Source organism: Palaemon carinicauda, chromosome 37, assembly GCF_036898095.1.
Source record: "Palaemon carinicauda isolate YSFRI2023 chromosome 37, ASM3689809v2, whole genome shotgun sequence".
Taxonomy (NCBI): Eukaryota; Metazoa; Arthropoda; class Malacostraca; order Decapoda; family Palaemonidae; genus Palaemon; species Palaemon carinicauda.
Genome location: NC_090761.1, coordinates 2,838,553 through 2,859,603, shown reverse-complemented (window position 1 = coordinate 2,859,603; position 21,051 = coordinate 2,838,553). Strand labels below are relative to the sequence as shown.

Below are 21,051 nucleotides of genomic sequence, written 5' to 3'. Positions count from 1 at the left end.
CAAATTAATAGTTTCAGAAATATATATACATCTATATCCTCTGATAATGGGGGACCCCCAGTGGGAACTCGGGGTTTTGGGTGGGGAAAACATACTGGGGAACCGATATATAACCGTAAATCAGTCCTTTTCTTCTCTATACATTTCCTTCTTGTATTTATTATAACCGTAGGAAAATACAAAACAGTACAACTGGATATATTTGGGAGGAGCCGTTTCAAAGGTTATTTCTTGTAGTAATACAGTAACCAGTGCTGCCAACGCCTGATGTAGTTTAAATGTTAGCATTCCATACCTGATGTACATCAAATGTTAGCATTCCTTGCTAACATTAGCACCCATTTGTACGTTCGTTCGTTCGCACCAGTTTCCGACCTGCGCATATATAACCCCCTGCGCAGGAGTTTCTCTCCCAAATTATTCTTTTTATTACCGTATTATTTTCTAATTTTATATTCCCATTCAATATTATTTATCATACATTCCATTTTACCTTCCTATATTGGGTTTATTTGTTTGGTTATTTGTTTATCTCTCTGGTTGCACATAAATACTTACCCTGGACTAGTTTTTTTATCCAGTTAATTCTCGGTATGATCATCTCATTTTATATTCCCATTCAATATTATTTACTGTTCATTCCATTTTACCTTCCTATATTGTTTTTATTTATTTTTGTTGGTTATTTCTTTTTCTCTCCTCTGTGTCTTATAAACCCTTTCTCTGGTCTAGTTTCCGTATTTAGTACATTCATGTTTACCCGCTAGAGTTCTTTGTTTTTCCCTTAACCAATCACCACCCTAGGCCTATGCAGATATCTCCCTACCCCCCCCCACTTCCTTTATCCCTATTAGCGGTCTTTTCATACCCTTTGTTCCAATGCCTTTCCCGTTGTAACCTTTGACCTGGTGAGGTGTTCTGCATTACAAGTGCGGTTTCTTTTTTCGTATTTTGCGATGGAGCAAGTTATAGAAACTTGCAGCGGCTGCAGTATTCCGTACCTAAAAGCAGTGGCTCAATTCCATGGTGATTTTTTGGATACTTCAGGTAATGTTGAGCATTTTCTTAAATCTCACACCGTTATTCCTCAGGGTTTAAAGTGCCCCTAGTGCCGTTCTGTTTTATCTTATAAGCAAGAAATTCACGTGTTTTATTGCTATTCTGAATCCAGCATTCGTAAAACTAAGAAGAAACGCCGTTGTGGTTATACCGTTACTGCCTATAAAGGTACTTTTTTGGACAAAAGTCGTCTACCCCGATGGAAGATAATATTATGTGCCATCCACTTTTTGCATATACATTCGGACCATGAGACCCTCATGGATGGTATCGACATATCTTCAAAAACTAGTGTCGATTGGAGAAGTTTCTGTTCCCAGGTTACCGAATACTTCGACGTTTTCTTCATAAAAGTAAGTCATTCCTCAATAGCCATTATACGTGTTTTGTGACCGGGGTACTTCTAGGCAAGGTTAGGTGGGTTTGTTAGGTTCTGTGGTCTTTCTGTACAATTTATATATTGTGTAACAGTTAGCCTATATGGAAAAAATATTTAATATTCGAATGGAAATATTTATCATTTCTGCCACTAGTAATGACATCGTATCGTTGGTAGTTCTGTGTTCCATTCGTCACCGTTGGTAGTACTGTGAAACAAAGTAAGCCATTCCCCAATGCTTATTATATGAGTTTTGTGACCGAGGTAGGCCTACTTCTAGGCAAGGTTAGGTGGGTTTGTTAGGTTCTGTGGCCTTTTGGTACTTTTTATTTATTGTTTAATAGTTATATGGAAAAATTATTTAGTTTACGTATGGAAATATTTAGCATTTCTATCTCTAGAAATGTCATCGTGTCGTTGGTAACACTGTGTACCATTCGTCAACGTTGGTAGTTCTGTCAACCATTGGTAACGTTGCTAATGTTATCGTCCCCTACATCTGTTGTTTAAATATTTTAACTCAGTATATATGTCAACAGTGTTAATATTTATATGGTTCATTTGTATTGTATTTCATTGTGTGATTTCGCACAGGGAATATATGATTTCCTATAGTAGATATCGTGATTTAACTGGTTTTCTCATTCATTTCATCCGTAATAACATCAACCAATTCGTCAACTTATAACTAACCGAATTGGTTGATCTGTTTGTTTGCGATTGAAATGATCATCAAAATCGGTTAAATCACGTTATTTGCTATAGGAAATCATATATTTCTTGTGCGAAATCACACCATGGAATAATATACCATACATATATATATATATATATATATATATATATATATATATATATATATATATATATATATATATATGGTTTCATTGTAGTGTATTACATGGCAATGTATCCTAGTATTCTATCTACTTTTTCTTATAGGAAAAATTACGCTCCCTTCGAAAATAACACTCATTCCCATCGCAAATGAATACTTACAGAAATATATATACATCTATATCCTCCGATAATGGGGGACCCCCTTTGGGAACCCGTGGTTTTGGGTGGGGAAAACATACTGGGGAACCGATATATAACCGTAAATCAGTCCTTTTCTTCTCTATACATTTCTTTCTTGTATTTATTATAACCGTAGGAAAATACAAATCAGTATAACTGGATATATTTGGGAGGAGCCGTTTCAAAGGTTATTTCTTGTAGTAATACAGTAACCAGTGCTGCCAACGCCTGATGTAGTTTAAATGTTAGCATTCCATACCTGATGTACATCAAATGTTAGCATTCCATGCTAACATTAGCACCCATTTGTACGTACGTTCGTTCGCACCAGTTTCCCTGCGCAGGAGTTTCTCTCCCTAATTACTCTTTTTTTACCGTATTATTTTCTCATTGTATATTCCCATTCACTATTATTTATCATACATTCCATTTTCCCTTCCTATATTGGGTTTATTTGTTTGGTTATTTCCTTTCCCATTTGTACATACGTTCGTTCGCACCAGTTTCCGTCCTGCACATATATCACCCCCCCTTCGTTGGAGTTTCCTCTCCCCAATTACTCTTTTTATTACCGTGTTATTTTCTCATTTTATATTCCCATTCAATATTATTTATCATTCATTCCATTTTTCCTTCCTATATTGGGTTTATTTGTTTGGTTATTTGTTTATCTCTTCCCTGTTGCACATAAATACTTACTCTGGACTAGTTTTTTTATCCAGTTAATTCTCGGTATGATCACCTCATTTTATATTCCCATTCAATATTATTTACCGTTCATTCCATTTCATCTTCCTATATTGTTTTTATTTATTTTTGTTGGTTAGTTCCTTTTCTCTCCTCTGTGTCTTATAAATCTTTTCTTTGGTCTAGTTTCCGTATTTAGTTCATTCATGTTTACCCCCTTGTGTTCTTTGTTTTTCCCTTAACCAATCACCACTCTAGGCCTATGCAGATATCTCCCTACCTTTATCTCTTTGACCGCTCTTTTCATACCCTTTGTTCCAATGCCTTTCCCGTTGTAACCTTTGACCTGGAGAGACGTTCTTCATTACAAGTTCGGTTTCTTTTTTCGTATTTTGCGATGGAGCAGATTATAGAAACTTGTACCGTCTGCAGTATTCCGTACCTAAAAGCAGTGGCTCAATTCCATGGTGATTTTTTTGATGCTTCAGGTAATGTTGAGCATTTTCTTAAATCTCACAACGTTATTCCTCATCGTTTAAACTGCCCCAAGTCTCCTTTACAGCAACAGACAATCGACCCCCCCTACCCACAAGACCCCGATGACCCCCATCCATCCTCATCCCAGTCATAGAAGTTAATCCGTCAGTCTCTTCCTTCCGTGTCCAGCAAGTTTCGTCGTTTTCTTCATAATAGTAAGTCATTCCTCAATAGTCATTATTCGTGTTTTGTGACCAGGGTACTTCTAGGCAAGGTTAGGTGGGTTTGTTATGTTCTGTGGCCTTTCTGTACTTATTATACATTGCGTAACAGTTATATGGAAAAATTATTTAATATACCTGTGGAAATATTTAGTAGTTCTACCACTAGTAATGACATCGTGTCGTTGGTAGTTCTGTGTACCATTCGTCATCGTTGGTAGTACTGTGTATCAAGGTAAGTCATTCCCCTATTCTTATTATATGTGTTTTGTGACCGGGGTACTTCTAGGCAAGGTTAGGTGGGTTTGTTAGGTTCTGTGGCCTTTTGGTACTCTTTATTTATTGTGTAATAGTTATATGGAATAATTATTTAGTTTACTTATGGAAAGATTTATTATTTCTACCTCTAGTAATGTCATCGTGCCGTTGGTAACACTGTGTACCATTCGTCAACGTTGGTAGTTCTGTCAACCATTGGTAACGTTGCTAATGTTATCGTCCCTTTCATCTGTTGTTTAAATATTTTACCTCAATATATATGCCAACAGTGTTAATATTTATATGGTTCATTTGTATTGTATTTCATTGTGTGATTTTGCACAGGAAATATATGATTTCCTATAGTAGATATCGTGATTTAACTGGTTTTCACATTCATTTCATCCGGACATGAGTCTTTTTATAGTTTATTTATGACATATTTGTTTTTGATGCTGTTAATAGTTTATATATGACATGTCTGTTTTGACGTTGTTACTGTTTTTAGAATGATTTATTGTTAATTTGTTCTCTTCATTTATTTATTTCCTTATTTCCTTTCCTCACTGAGCTATTTTTCCCTGTTGGAGCCCCTGGGCTTATAGCATCTTGCTTTTCCAACTAGGGTTTTAGCTTGGATAGTAATAATAATAATAATAATAATAATAATATCTAGGCTACCAATTCGCCAACTTATAACTAACCGAATTGATTGATCTGTTTGTTTGCGATTGAAATGATCATCAAAATCGGTTAAATCACGTTATTTGCTATAGGAAATCATATATTTCTTGTGCGAAATCACACCATGTAATTCTATACAAAATTACCGCAAATTTATGAGTTGATGCCTTTAGGAATATTATCATCAATAACTTATAAACCTGTGCGATATAAAATGAGTAAGATTTACTTAAGCATACTAAAACTATCACCATAAACTGAAAGTAGATAGTACCATAAAATAAAGGATTTAGGATAAAGTTTGGCTATAGACTCCATATAAACCAATATTAGCCTATGCGTGTTTAACTATGTTTAAAAATATCTGTATTCCTTTTAAATGGAGATGTTATGTAATTACCCTTCTAAGAGTTTTAACGAGTTAAACAACCAGTTGAACAGTGTAACTATATATTATTATTATTATTATTATTATTATTATTGATGATGATGATCATGATTATGATCATCATCATGATCATAATTATCATCATCATCATCATCATGATTATGATCATCATCTTCATCATGATTATCATCATGATCATGATGATGATCATGATTTTTGCTGCTTTAGCTTACTATTAAAAAATGTCGTTATTCCTATGTTCTAACAAGAAGAACATGTTACCACATTGTGTTAGTATTCTGGAGGAATAATACCACTATGGCACTTACCTTGTGACACTTGACACATTTTGGTAGCTCAAGTTCATGCAGAATCCTATTCACTACATCTGGAGTTCAATGACAGTAGATTTAATTTCTTTATGGTTTGTAATTGTCAATGACGTAGCTGGGATGACATTGTGTGTATCATAGGGCATATGACGTTGTGGCAAAGTGGTTTCGTTTCTGTATTCCGTACCATGGAAGGTAGATGCCTTGCTACATATTGGACAAATATAGATTTTTACACATTCTCATAATTTGCCATAATTTATTAGGTGGAACAAACTAAGGCTCCCTTCAAATGATAAAATGCCTAATAGACCCATTCTGGTCACAAGGCAACTGACACTGTTAACTCCATTGGCAGAGTGACCAAGAAGATTGCTCCAAAAACCAAATTGGTCAGGCAACCAATTCAAAAGTGGTTCATCCAAATCCATCCTTGCTTAATTTAACCACCTTAAGACTATCCATCACATTATCAGAATCTCTAGATTGTCTTTAATACGTTCCGTTTATTTCATATTATAAGACTGGATTGTTTATTTTTAATGTTGCCAATCTAAGAATATATGAATGACTAGAAATAGCTAAGATGATATGGGAAATATTTTTATGCTGTCCTTTTATGGAAAGAATATTAAATATCGGCTTTTAATAGATATAGATCAATACTTATTACTTTGAGCATCTGGGATTAGAGATTACGTTTGCGCTGAACAGTTTAACTATAAGTCAGAAATTATATGACTGACTTGAGTATTTTGGTAGTACCTATAGTCTATATATAAATCCCAATTTTAACGGATGAAATGTATTTTATACATAGGCCTACATAAGATTTTGTATGTTTACTTAGTGCATATTATGAATTTTTATGATAGAAGATTACATAGTTGAGGTGTTAAATGATAAAAAAATAATAGTGATAAGTTTTATTTGAAGCTCCAGTGTCACAGATATGCTACATACTGTTAGACCTTGTAATGTTTTTATTTTTTTAATAGAATTCCAAGGGTTGAAGTAGATCCATAAAATTTTGTGAACCATTAACCATTATATTTTCATACAATTATTGTAATTTCATCTTTACTACAGGATAATGGCACTGAAATTTTCTCCACATGGTTAGTACTGAATAATCATAGTGACTGCAAATACACTGAAATCATGCATTCCACATACATACTATATACAATGATTACAATATAATATCTTTCTATTTACATAAATACACTATCTTTACATATCTAATTAGCTCTTCTAAATCTGTATGAATAACAGAATCTGAAATTCTTACACACCTATGTAGAAAATGTAGGAATAATATGCGAGAAGCAAAAAGTTTAACATATATCTTATAGTTGCAGGAAAGACTTGCTTTATAATAAGAGTGAGTGAGTGTGTGTTTTGCATACTTGCAATTTGGTAAGAGCTTCATTTTTGGAATGGTATAAAACTCCATCCCATTCTACTATCAGTGGCACTTTAAAATAATTATGGTAAATGTACTGTATATAACAATATAATACTTTATACATAACACATCAAGCTGCATTATTCTACCTTATTCTAATAAGCTGAGCCTGCTTCTTGTTTTACGAAGATTTGATCGCCAGGGCATCTGAGGCTCCTCTTCCTCTTCTTCCTCTTTCCTCTCTTGACTAGAGGTACCTCCATTTGTGTCGCTGCTTGAATCAGGACTATTTTCCTGACCATTTTCAGCCTGTGACGACTGATTATCTTCAAGGTCTTTCATTTCGTGCCTCTGGGCTAGTCTAGTTATATCTTCTGGAGAATTCACTACGTGGATTTTCTTTGCTTCTTCAACCTTTGGAATATACAGAGAACTCCTGCAAGAATATGAATGATTGTTAAATTTTTGTTTATCTCAGTTCATAATGAAATGGGGCTTTTGTGTGAATCTGCATGATGCTACACAGTGAAAAAAAAGTTATGATGATAATAGTTCTCATTATAATAATGTGCTTGATTCTTTTATATAATTAGCTTTTACCGTTATGTCTGAAAGTTACTAAGTCTCATTGTCTTGTCAAACGATAATTTTCCTTAGTCTAAGTCATGATTAGATATTTTAGCTTAGCTGTCTCAGTAAGAACATCAAATAACAGTGAATTTGGATTTTCAAATTAGCATATAGAAATGCAACTTGAAGCTCCAACATATCCATCAGAGATATCTTGCACCTGTTGTATTTATTTTACTTTTTTTTAGATGATGTAGCCTAACTTTTGAAATTATTTCTGGGTTATCCAACACATATACAGTGAAAGTAAGGGATATTTATTTTGGTACAGTAAAAGACAGCCAACATGAAGAGAGATTAGGTGAAAAATTAAGACTTTAATCTGTGCCACAGAACGAGCAAGTTTCTAAAGGGCCATAAAAGGAAAATTTTCAGGCTAAGAGATGCGTTTTCTAATTTTTATAGGTTATATCCATGGTGAAATAAAAAAAATGATTATAAAAGTTAACTATTTGTTTCTAGACTAATAACCTATAATGTTTATTAAAGTTTAATATCTAGGATAATATTGAAATGGCTGCCCCCTTGGTTTTTAGAAGATGCTGCAGGTACTTAGCAAATAATTATTATTAACTATAACGGAAAGTTAATTTGATGAAAAATTCTACTCAATTATGAAGCCAGAAAAACCCAAACATAATGTTTTCACATAAAAAAAAGTAATATTGTATTGACTAAAACTACATTTCTACTATTTCAACGGAAAAAAATGGAGACCATTCAGTGAATTTCTGAATGAATAGAAAACCTAGCTATTTCCCTGGCTACGAATGCCTCGCTAATATATTGTTTCTTACCCTTAATAACTTGCCCATTCTGCAACACTATGAACTTTAAACTGTAAAGGGGGAGTTATCATGGACAGATTTGGAGCACCAGTGGGAGTAAATAAGGAAAGACCGTTCATGAACATTGAAGAAAGTGCTATTATTACAATGGGACGTTTGCCTTAGCTAGAGGCTGCATTGGATTCTGTGAAATGACTAAGAATCTATGGAATTCATGCTTTGGTATGATGTGAATATTTGCCACCACTCACTAGATCTAGTGCTTGATGTGCAGAGCGATGCGGACTGGCGACTGGGTGCGCGGAGTGACTGGACGGTCACTGAAACAACCAAAGGAAGAATGTTCCAGCGATTCAGGGTATAACTACAAGGTAACAATCAGTTTCATTGGGATTCAGGTTTAGTAACTACAGAGTAATAATAATTTTCAATGGAATTCAGTTCTAATAATACAAGGTTGGAAAACTTACATTGGGATAAAGGTCTAATGACTACAAGATAACCAGGATCTATATGGGATTCAGGTTTAACAACTACAAAGGAACAAGGATTTCCAATTGGATTAGGTTTGGTAACAACAAGGTAAGAATGAGCTCCACTATTACAGGCTGTTATTACATATTGAAAATATATTCTATGGATTCAACTACAACTAAAAAGTAAGACCATATTCACTGGATTCTAGAAAACTACACCCTTCAGAAGAACGGTAACAATGGTTTCCATTAGATTTAAGAAGAATACTGCATGAAAGAATTTTTTTTTTTTATTTTCTGGTGGTTCAAGTCTATTATCTAAAAGGTGACTGACTTTTCGTGTATTCCAGATTTCTACCGCATGGAAAAGTGCTCCAGGGACACGGTTACAAATACTTCCTGTGAATATGATATTCCTATCAAGTAAAATTTACATGGATTTATACATAAATACAATGTAATACAGTTTCATGGATTCCAGATGGCTGTCTCCTAAGGAAAAATGTATACAAGTTAAGGTACAATTACAAAGTGATATTACTCCCAGTCAATTCTTGAATGCTATCGTTATCTAAGAATAAATTAGATAAAAAAAAGATGTTCTTTCCTTGGATGTAATGCTGACATTCTAAAGAATAGCTCTTTCATAATTTTCCTACACTGTACATCTGCAATTTTTCATAACTATCTATTTGTCGTATAAGAAGGATCTTCAGCATAATCAAATTGTAATGATGGTTTAATAACACAAAATCTCCTTGTTGTTTTTTAACTTAACAAATGAAACTTGAATAATTCATGAAGCAATCATGTGAGGAAATCCTGAATATAGATGTGGACGAAACATGAAAATATCCATAATAACAGAGTACTAAATTATTCTAGCCTTAGTACATATCAGAGTATTTATAATAAGCTGCATTCAATAAATATTACAGACCAAACTGACAGAACCTACACACAGAAAATGTATTAACCCCGCATCCAAGGGTAAATCTATACTTGAACAAATTAGGGATAAACAGATAATGAAAGAGTCATTGGTTCTGATGTTACACTATATGTAATATTTGTTGTAAATTCTATGCTATTTTTACTAATACTTAAAAAAATGGCATATAATTTAACTAAAGACAGTAAACTACTTAGAGCTCAATTCTTCACAATCAATATAGACTAAAATGACATTTTTCTTGATTACACATACACACATACATAATTATTATGTGTATATATATATACATGCATATGCTGCATATATATATATATATATATATATATATATATATATATATATATATATATATATATATATATATATATATATATATATATATATATATATATCTATAGGTGTGTGTTTGTGAGAGTATCTAAGAGATTATAAGAAGACTTAATAGAGTCCGCATCCCTAAAACATTGTAACTGCAATAGGTAGTAGGTTGGCCAGGGCACCAGCCGGCCGTTGAGATACTACCGTTAGAGAGTTAGGGGGTCCTTCGACTGGCTAGACAGTACTATATTGGATCCTTCTCTCTTGTTACGGTTCTTTCCTTTTGTCTACACAGACACCGAATAGTCTAGCCTATTCTTTACAGATTCTCCTCTGTCCTCTTACACCTGATAACATCGAAATTACCAAACAATTCTTCTTCACCCAAAGGGTTAACTACGGCAATGAAATTGTTCAGAGGCCACTTTCCTCTTGTTAAGGGTAGAAGAGACTTTTTACCTACGCAGCTCTTCTAGAAGAAGGACACTCCAAAATCAAACCATTGTTCTCTTGTCTTGGGTAGTGTTATAGCCTCTGTACCATGGTCTTCCACTGTCTTGGGTTAGAGTTCTCTTGCTTGAGGATACACTCGGGCACACTGTTCTATCTAGTTTCTCTTCCTCTTGTTTTGTTAAAGTTTTTATTGCTTATATAGGAAATTTTTATTATAATGTTGTTACTATTCTTAAAATATTTTATTTTTCCTTGTTTTCTTTCCTCACTGGGCTATTTTCCCTGTTGGGGCCCCTAGGCTTATAGCATCCTGCTTTCCAAATAGGGTTGTAGCTTAGCATTTAATAATAATAATAATAATAAATCAATTGCCATACTGCTCCACCTACACTTACTATCCACCATAGCTTTCATGAAGAGAAAAGTTAGTACATTAAACAATATGTATATCGAGAGTTACATCTGAAACACTGAACTGAACTATAAGTTTCTTCAACAATTGCTCATATGAAATCTGTAAAGGAATGGAGGTCGATTAAATGGTTACCGGGTAATTTGAGTGACAAGTGGAGAAGGTGCTTTGCATCAAAGAAAATAAGTTTGTGCATGAAAGTGAATTCAAAACAAGGAAATAACAATTTTTTTAGCCTTGTTAAATACTAAGAGTAAATAAAAGTAACGAAAGCAAAAAAAAAAAAAAAAAAAAAAAAAAAAAGGCTAAAAAACTTGAACGTATAAACAATTAAGGTTAAATCTTATTTGAAAAAGACAGTGTGCTAAAGTATGCATAGTGTGAAGAGAAGATAGCTCAACAATATATTAATGATAAGTGTTTACTCCCTATATTAATTTAAAGATTCAAGAAAACAGTAATATCAATGAACAATGTGAATTTCACAGTTCGGGAATTTCATGATTATAAGAATTGTGAATATTTGATTTAAGAGCGTTACTTTGAATAAATCAAGAGACAAGGTAATTTACAGGAAAGAATACTATCGTCGTTTGAGAGAAGATCATATGATTCATATTCTTCCAAGTAGAACAATAGCTAAACTCGAGAAGACAGTTCTGATTTTGCACAAATTAGAAAAGTGCTCATAACATGTAGAATATACAGCAGAGAAGTTACAGAATGCAAAGGAAAATGTATATAGATAAACAACGTTTCCAATCATTAAAATAAAATAAATAATCTATGATAAAACTGATTCAACGGACTGAATGTTGTGAATCATATTATCCTTAAACAATCTTAGGAAATCAAATGTAGATATCCTTAGCAAAAATAGTGAAGTAAAGTTTTGATACCCATTATCTTTTCAATGTTCATTATAGATTTTAGCCTAAGTTCAAATAAACTTTGAATTTCAAAGTATATTTTCAAAAGTAATTCTCCTTCAATCCAACTTTGAGTTTCATAGTACATTTCTGAAAGTGATCCATCTGCATCAATTAATTCTATCTAGTCTAGTGTTGTTGCTCAGAAAAATATTCTATAATCTCTCAAACAGGATACTGAAAAAAATATCCGAAGCATAACTAATATAGAAAATCTTCAGAACCAGCAACCAAGAGATAAATCTAAGGCAAAATAAACTCCTTCACAAAATAAACCATCATGTTACAGTCTTTAAAATTTGGAGTCAAGGTCTCATCACTGGTTGTTGTCTTGCAGTCTACGTCCAGTCAGGTTAAGGGTAAAATATAGTTAGTCTTCTTCTCAGTCCCAAGTGAAGTGTTTTCGGGGCCCTTCATGGAAAAACAAATCTTAAACTTAAGTGGTAGGATCGTTATTTACATGATTTTGTCAGCCAGTAAATGCTGTACATTGAATCTTGATGAAAGTGAAAGAAAAAAATAAAACAGAAGCATGCTACTATGCAAATGAAAATTAAAGCTGAAAGGAATTGTGCACATGCAAAATGTATAACATATCTGGATCTAAAAAGTAAACAGAATGCAATTTTCGAAGAGAAAGTAATACCAGTTATACAATTATACATAATCAAATATAATGAAAAATTATAAGGAAACTTAGGCTTACCATAAAATGACAGATTTAATGAGATTTCTGATGAAAACATATTTTCTATTAGGGATATTTAAGTTCAGACCTGCACATTATTCAACTAACCTGTTGTAATTTGAACGGCTGTTGCACTTATTTTGTTACAAAGGAAGATTTGAAAATAAAGAAGCATCAAATGTGAATCCAATAATATATTAACTACCCTAAGGGAAAATTCTTTGCTGGAATTAAATAACTTCTATCTAACGATGATAACATAGAAGGTAATAAAATTATGCTAAAGGTTCCTGTTAGCGGTTTATTGGACATAAAATTCCTGAGTTGAGAATCTGAAGAAAAATAAAAACGTAGAGAAAGTGGCGATATTAATCTGAAAAGAATATGATAGCGATTGTGAATTAACTCATTAGCTCTGATGTATAAATTTCTCAGAAAACAAATTACAGAACATTACTTCCAAAAGGATCCATGATTTATCATTTAGCGAATTAGGTATTTCAACACCCATCTTTTATAACATATTTCTACATAACAGCACATATTATAAATTCATTATTTTATGAAGATGAAGTGTTTCTACTTAATGGGCTATAATCTTTAAGGAGAATATCATTTTGAATATTCAAAGCCTTAGGTTGATAAACACGATTCATAATTCTTTGCACGAACTTGTTTCCAAAATTCATTGCTAATTTCTTCAGATATTCGCCCCAATTATAGATACTGTTGGTGGATAAAATTAGTTATTAAAGCATGCTATAGACTAATAAGACCTCCCTTTTAGATCAATAACATTAGCCTACATTTTGCAGAAACTAGAAATTCTAGTAGTGAGTAGGTATATGGAATATATCTAACATTAAAGCCTCTCTTTAAAACACACCTATATAATTATGGCATAAGCAAAATATAACCTCGAGATCATAATAATTTACCGTCACTAAAAAGTTAAAAAAGTTACATATTGCAAATGTAAATCTTACCGCTTTCCATCATCGTCACGGCGCAACAGAAGCTGTCTCTTCCAAGGAGGAATGGCCTGTAACCGTTTCTCCTCCAACTGCTGCTGCAGCTGTTCCTCGGCTGTTTTCTTAGCTCGTTCAGCTGCTTTGCGAGCGAGCATTTGACGCTTCCATTCAGGAATCCGATTGCCTGCGTTATCTTTCTCAGGGATCTATATAGGTAGGAGAATGTTGATTTTTTTTTTATATAGTTGTTGAAAATATTCTGCAAGTTTCTCTTAATCAGCTGGCAAACCTTGAAACATCATTTGGCTCCAGTGTTAATTTTGAATTTTCATATACTCAGAAACTGATTTAATATAGCAATGCAATTTATGACAGCATTCATTATTGATTGAACTGAAAAATGATTGTAATCATGTATCTTCATGAGTCAATTCAGTATTCTAAATGAACTTACCTGGTCTACAAAATTGACGGCAGAGAACTGTTTCTCTAATTCTTTTTTCTCCATATCACAGTTCTTAACTTCTTCCTTTGCTCTTTCTGACTTCAGCTTCTTGATGCCAGTGATGTCAACTCCCATCTTCAACTCAGCTATGACGTCATCCTTGGCTATTGCCAGAGCAGGTTCTGGGGCTGAAGACAAATATTGTTAATTATAAGAAACACACCTTTCACTGAGTATGGTATTCAGTTAAATAAACTCGACATATAATGGAAATATTACGATAACAAGATTACAATATAAATTTCATAATGTACAAAATTTTCATTATTATCTTACTATTCATATCTTAAAAAAAAAAAAAAAAAAAGGAGTACTGAGGGAGACAATTGTAAACATTTTACTCAACATTAAGGCGTTTCCTTAACGCTGGGTGACACCTCAGAGGAGATGAGGAAATGATCATCGCTACAGTAATTCTCCTACAATTGAATTGTGAATGAAAGCATTAACAGAAACTACTTACACAGTGGTATACGAATAGGAACAGAGGTGGGCTTGGGAGCCTTATTTTCCGTTTTTCTCAGCTGCACACTCTGCAGGTCTGTCACACTAATTGTTGGTAATTTCGATTTGTTATTGTTGCTACTACTGTTCATTGTGTTGGACCTAATCAGAGTATTGGCAGATGAAGAAGTAGGGGGCGCTGGCGACGAAGATGTTGCTGGCACGGGAGGGGCGGGTGGAGGGGGTGGGGCCCCTGGATGGTTTTTAGAAGCGTCTTCTTCTGTAGACTCTGGGATGGACGGCAGGGGACCGACGGGCATCGAAGCAGGTTGAGAATCATTATGGCTACTATGATCATGATTATCGAAGGAGGATGACAGGGACTCTGAAGAATGCATTGCCACTAAGGATTTCACATCATTTCCCATAGGAGATCGCCCTGTGGTACCTCCTAAGGATCGCAAATATTCCGAAGGCTTGATCAGTCCAGATCCGGAAGGCTGAGACGGGAATTTCGGGGGTATGAAAGGAAGAGACTTGCCAGTGGAAAGATGGGGCTTTGCTGGTAGAGTGGCTGATCCCGAATCGTCCTGCGTGGTGGTTGGAGGCTTATCTTTGCCACTCGACATGATCTTCCCATAATGCTCAGCGACGTCAATGGGAAGAGAGACAGGCCTGTCAACTTTTTTGTGTCCTGCAAAACCAAGTGTTGATACTTAAAAGCAATGTTACTTGAAAGTCAGTGGTAACATTCCACCAGGATTATCATTTTATTTCAAGTAATTAAATATTAGACCAAAATTTAGCTACTAATACTAAAGTTAAAGAAAAATGTGTTTTAGATTAATTATTTACAGACCCTTTGAATGATATACAAATGAAAGCCACTTATGTTAGGCTGATACTTGCACAACTTTTGGCCACGATTTTGTTGGCACGAACTGGGAGGCTCTCGCAATGTTCACGCATAGTTCAGGATGAGCTCATGACGAGTTTACAAATAGTTCACGAATGCGTGCCCATCAAGCTAGGCTGACACGCACGATTCTGTGGCACGCATTGGCACGACTTGAGTCGTGCCAGTGAGCAAACTAGTCGTAAACTGGCGTGAAGTTTGCGTAAACCCGTCGTGACTGCATGCCATGTTGGCACGAGAATTTTGAAATGTTCAAAATTTTGGTCACGACAAATTTTTGCGAATGGGTCGTGAACTATGCGCAAACTGTGCGCAAACTATGCGTGAACTCGTCGTGCCAGTTCGTGTCAATGTGGACACTGATGGGCACGCATTCGTGAACTATTCGTGAACTCGTAGTGAACTCATCGTGAACTATGTGTGAACTAGTCGTGAACATTGCGGGAGCTTCCCGTTCGTGCCCCAAACTGGCACAACTTGCCACAACAAATTCTTGGTCAAAAGTCGTGCAAGTGTCAGCCTAGCTTCAGTGTCCTCACTGACACAAACGGGCACGATGAGTTCACTCATAGTTTGCGGACAGTTTGCGCATAGTTCATGACCTGGTCGCGAAATTTTGTCGTGACCAAAATTTTGAACATTTTAAAATTCTCGTCCCGACATGACACGCAATAACGACGGGTTTACACGCACTTCACGCCAGTTTACATGCCTGCCACAGAATTGTGCAAGTGTTAGCCTAGCTATATTGACACACTGCAGCCTACATTATTGAGCGTTAATAGTTCAAATTGTACTTTACAAAATAATATACAGTACAGTATTTGAAAAAATCTGTGTTGCCCATTGAATAGAAATTCTAACTTGCAAATGAAATTTTAATATCTGTACTGTTAAAGGGACTAATTCTCAACATATGTCCATATGAAACAAAAATATGTCATGCATATAACATTTACAGCCAAGAGTTCTTTTTTTGTGTATAAAATGTACCATGTAAAAAAATCTAAGAGATAAGGGACTTTTTCACCTAAAAGTATTTCTGCAGTTCCTTTCCATAGTTCTGAATGATGTGACTGAAGTGATTGTATCGGTGCATAATGATAAGCTGAATAACTACTTGAGTATCGTAAACTATAGTCAATTCTTTTTAGTGAGGCAGATTTGCACCGATTCGCAGGGGTGCCCTTCTCGCTCGGAAAAGTTTCCTAATCGCTGATTGGTTTGACAAGATAATTCTAACCAATCAGATAGCAGGACACTTTTCCGAGCTAAAAGACTGGAAGACTTTTTTCAACAAAAAGTAAATACTGCATACCTCTAAACGATCCATTTTCTCCTCGCTGTGAATTTCTTCGAATGAATTCCGACGGCTTCACGACGCTTTCTTCATCCAAGCCGTCGGAGTGGCTGCCGGAATCGAAGGATCTCTGGAAGTTCTCATTTGAATTTAACCTCGTGGAGGAGTTTTCTCTCGACTGAGGGGATATGCGATGCATAACAGCAGGAGAGGATCTGGGGGAGGGTGTGTGGGCTGGTAATGGAGGGGGTGGAGGGGGAGTAGGCTCTGAGGCTGTTCGTAGCAGAGGGGAACGCTGTTGGGAACTGCTGACGGGGGAGGAAGAGGCCGAGGAGGAATTTGGTGGCACTGAGTGCGTGGAATGAACGGGGCGATGGACGGAGATCGAGTCGCCGCTTCCGCTGCTCGTGTCTCCAAATTCTGTTGGTAGAAAAATTTAATGAAGAATGACTACTTTTCGTATCTTAGTATATAATATATCGAACAGACCTATATGAATCGATGAAATACTACATAACTAAATATTTACCAACATTAAATTCAATATAGAACCAAAAAACTTTATCATTCGGTTAAAATATTCATCAAGATAAACAGGATCATCATTACGAGGCAGAATAACTACACAAGGGAAATGGAGGACCAAAGATAAGAGAGAAAAAAATAGGTCGCAAGATTCTGGATGAAAAAAATAGGTTAGTATAGTAATGGCTAGATTAGATCGTAAGAGTTAGAAAAGATCCCCATTTCCAGGGAGGACAAGTGCACCTGCAAGATAAAGAGGTGATTAGTGCAGAATAGGTCGTGTGATGGGTGTCGACGTACTACTGATAAACAGTGTTATGGGTTTCAAACGTTGTTTCAGCAGTTTGATAACAGAACGCACTCTCTCTCTCTCTCTCTCTCTCTCTCTCTCTCTCTCTCTCTCTCTCTCTCTCTCTCGCTAAATCTTTGAGCCTGCGTTCGATCCCTACTATTGCTGACAAGTACAGACAGCTGGATATGCTGTTACCAGCAATTGCTAGAATCAAGAACATTGCTCAGCGGTAACGACTTGCTGATATACTAGAAGGCTGAACCCTTCAAGGGGACAAATGTATATGTATACACATATATCAATATATATATATATATATATATATATATATATATATAATATATATATATATATATATATATAATATATATATAAATATATATATATATGTATATATATATATATATATATATATATACATATATATATATATACAGTATATATATATATATATATATATATATACATATATAAATTATATATATATATATATATATATATATATATATATATATATATATATATACATATATAAATTATATATATATATATATATATATATATATATACATATATAAATTATATATATATATATATATATATATATATATATATATATATATATATATATATGTGTGTGTGTGTGTGTGTGTGTGTGTGTGTGTATTATATGTGTGTGCTAGTGTCAGTCTGCTAAAATATTGAATAAACGTTTAATATATTCCCTTTTACTAAAAAATATTAATCCATGAAACTATGGAATATCAAGATTTGCCTAACATTTAAAATAGGTAATTATTATTAAGACTTGTAAGGAAAGATAGTTCGTTACCATACTTTTATTCAAACAAACCCCTAATATATATATTTTTTCTAAAAATGGTGCCAAAAAACAAAAACCACTTTACAATTCTAATAAAATGTCGATTTTAAGTTTCTAATCTGTCTAGATAATTAACTTAAACTTTTATTCACAGCATGTTTTCCTGCTGAACAGGTTGATATGTATACGTCTCTCTTCTTCCTTTATATATGACAGTTCTATTTCAACGAGGTCACTGATCTTAAGATATATTGTACTTTTTTACTCTTTACTTCTTATATGTAGTTTACTTATTTCATTTCCTTTCCTCCCTAAGCTGTTTTCCCTGATGGAACCCTTGGCCTTATGGCATCCTGCTTTTCCAACCAAGGTTGTAGCTTAGCTACTACTACTACTACTACTACTACTACTACTACTAATAATAATAATAATAATAATAGAGAACAGAAAAATTCACGAAGCTGATTATAACAGCTACAAGATTATACAGTCGCAAAGAATATGGTTAGTTTCATCACTCTGATATGTCCTTAACCTAACAAATCGCCCATCAAGTCATTTCAAAGTTAGGATCAAAATAGCAAATATACCCAAGACTAGTATACTGGCTACATTAACTGCAACTGTTGGCTAGATTAGCACAAAACATTAAAATTCTAAGACCTTCCAGTTAGATTTCCGAATCACGAAAATGGAATGGTAATGAAAGATATTATTATTATTATTAAATGCTAGGCTACAACCCTATAACCCTATAACCACAGGGGCCCCAACAGGGAAAATAGCCCAGTGAGGAAAGGAAACAAGGAAAAATGAAATATTTTAAGAAGAGTAACATTAAAATAAGTATTTCCTGTTTAAACTATAAAATAAGAGGAAGAGAAATTAGATGGAATAGTTTGCCCGAATGTACCCTCAAGCAAGAGAACTCTAACCCAAGAGACAGTGGAAGACCATGGTACAGCGGCTATGGCACTACCCAAGACTAGAGAACAATGGTTTGATTTTGGAGTGTCCTCCTAGAAGAGCTGCTTACCATAGCTAAAGAGCCTCTGCTACCCTTACCAAGAGGAAAGTAACCACTGAACAATTACAGTGCAGTAGTTAACTCCTTGGGTGAAAAAGAATTGTTTGGTAATCTCAAGTGTTGTCAGTTGTATGAGGACAGAGGAGAATCTGTAAAGAATAGGCCAGACAATATATTCGGTGTCTGTGTAAGCAAAGGGAAAGAACCAGACCAGAGAGAAAGATCCAATGTATTACTGTGTGGCCATTCAAATGACAAACTGGCGTATAATATCAATTTTGAAGTTTTGCTTCAACAAGGCATTGGAATTTTTATTCAAACATGGTAATAATTAAACTCCAGTTCAAACGAATATCTCATAAAACAAACTGTGTAATAAATCACTCCGGTATTAACCTTAAAATTGTTTGCAACAAAACTATTCCGGAACATAGCGTAAATAAACCAATGGAACCGTAACACCATCATATATAACATGTTATTAACCAAATAATTTCAATTCGGTTAATAGTAAATACTCGTGCATGTAAGATTTCACGATGGCTTACAGAATACAGATTATGACGATTTTCAAAACTTACTACATTAAGAAGGTATGTAACGACTACAGCAAGAATTTTACATTCGGTGATAACGTGGATTCGGCGTGGCTAATCATGTGACCAAGATTCTAACTCTCGTGGTTTGGGACCTTCATTAGAAAACTGGCCATAATCTCTTTTAATGTTATAACAATAATAAAAAATGAACCACATTACGAGCAAGTACAACCCTGACTAGGAAAAGATGAGATAAGATGGACATTTTCTGTATTCTTTTGGTAATATAAAGTTGACCTATCATTTTGAACATTCAATTGTGAACTTTAATCACGTCTAGAACTCTACAACACAGAAGAATTTTCATGATAAAAGAAGGGGGTGCCGGTTTAGTATGTGGCCTACCTTTCGAATATGGCCTACGAAATTCTATCTCTGTTTTAGTATGTGGCCTAACCTTACCTTACCTAACCTAACCTAAAATAACCTAACCTAACAAGCCAGGTTGGCCAGAATAACAAAGGTAGGCCACATACTAAACTAGTACCAAGAAGGGGACATTTTATAGCCATAAATCTCAGCTCCGGATCTATAAAACGATTAGTAACTCCAAATCATGTGATCTTCAGAAGCCCCGAGGAGATCATGGCGAGTCACCACAGCCGCTCAGTAACAGTTTGTGTCGACATATGGCCAAGAAACTTCTCGGGTAGGGAAGGACTTTGGGGGAAGGGGACTGGTACTGTCTCGGAGGTGGGCTAACCGCAATTTGCTAGAATGGAATGAGGAATCGTCCTCCGAAACCAACTCAACTAAGCTGTACTCACCATCTTCAGTCCCGCTGCTCCGATGAACTAGTTTTTTGGAAGTTCAGTGAGTCACGGTAGAACTTCGTTAGTCTTCCTCCCCATTATAACAAAGAATAAAACCTACTGTAGTCTCTCGACGTCTTTATGGCTGCTCTATCCGACTGACTGGATGGTTTGTATAATCATAATGTTCAATGGGTTAGCTTTGCTAAAATATTTAGATCAATTATAATGATTGTTTTCCTATTTTGACTCAAGAGACTTATTTTCAGAATGATAAGGTAAAAGATCATGTAAAGAATTTGTACAATCCTAATCAAGCGATTAAAGAGAAAATC

At 34.6% G+C, this 21,051-nt stretch overlaps 2 protein-coding genes across 6 annotated transcripts in view; both read right to left on the bottom strand.

Moving 5' to 3' along the window:
- The window catches only part of LOC137628958 (chymotrypsin B-like), a 31,899-nt gene extending 26,378 nt beyond the window's left edge, over positions 1-5,521 (bottom strand). The window contains exon 1 of the mRNA XM_068360213.1: positions 5,503-5,521. Coding sequence (XP_068216314.1) covers positions 5,503-5,521 — 19 coding nt within the window. The remainder of the gene's footprint in view (positions 1-5,502) is intronic.
- Positions 5,522-6,416: 895 nt separating this feature from the next.
- LOC137629421 (uro-adherence factor A-like) overlaps positions 6,417-21,051 on the bottom strand; it is a 182,298-nt gene continuing 167,663 nt past the window's right edge. For 4 of the 5 annotated variants that reach the window (XM_068360663.1, XM_068360659.1, XM_068360661.1 and 1 more), the window contains 5 exons: positions 16,717-17,118; positions 14,502-15,176; positions 13,988-14,166; positions 13,549-13,739; positions 6,417-7,349 (listed from right to left, as the gene is read on the bottom strand). In XM_068360663.1, the coding sequence (XP_068216764.1) occupies positions 7,064-7,349; positions 13,549-13,739; positions 13,988-14,166; positions 14,502-15,176; positions 16,717-17,118 (1,733 nt within the window). In that variant the 3' untranslated portion in view covers positions 6,417-7,063. Of the gene's footprint in view, positions 7,350-8,582; positions 8,652-13,548; positions 13,740-13,987; positions 14,167-14,501; positions 15,177-16,716; positions 17,119-21,051 lie in introns of all 5 variants that reach the window. The other variant, XM_068360662.1, reaches the window with a different exon arrangement.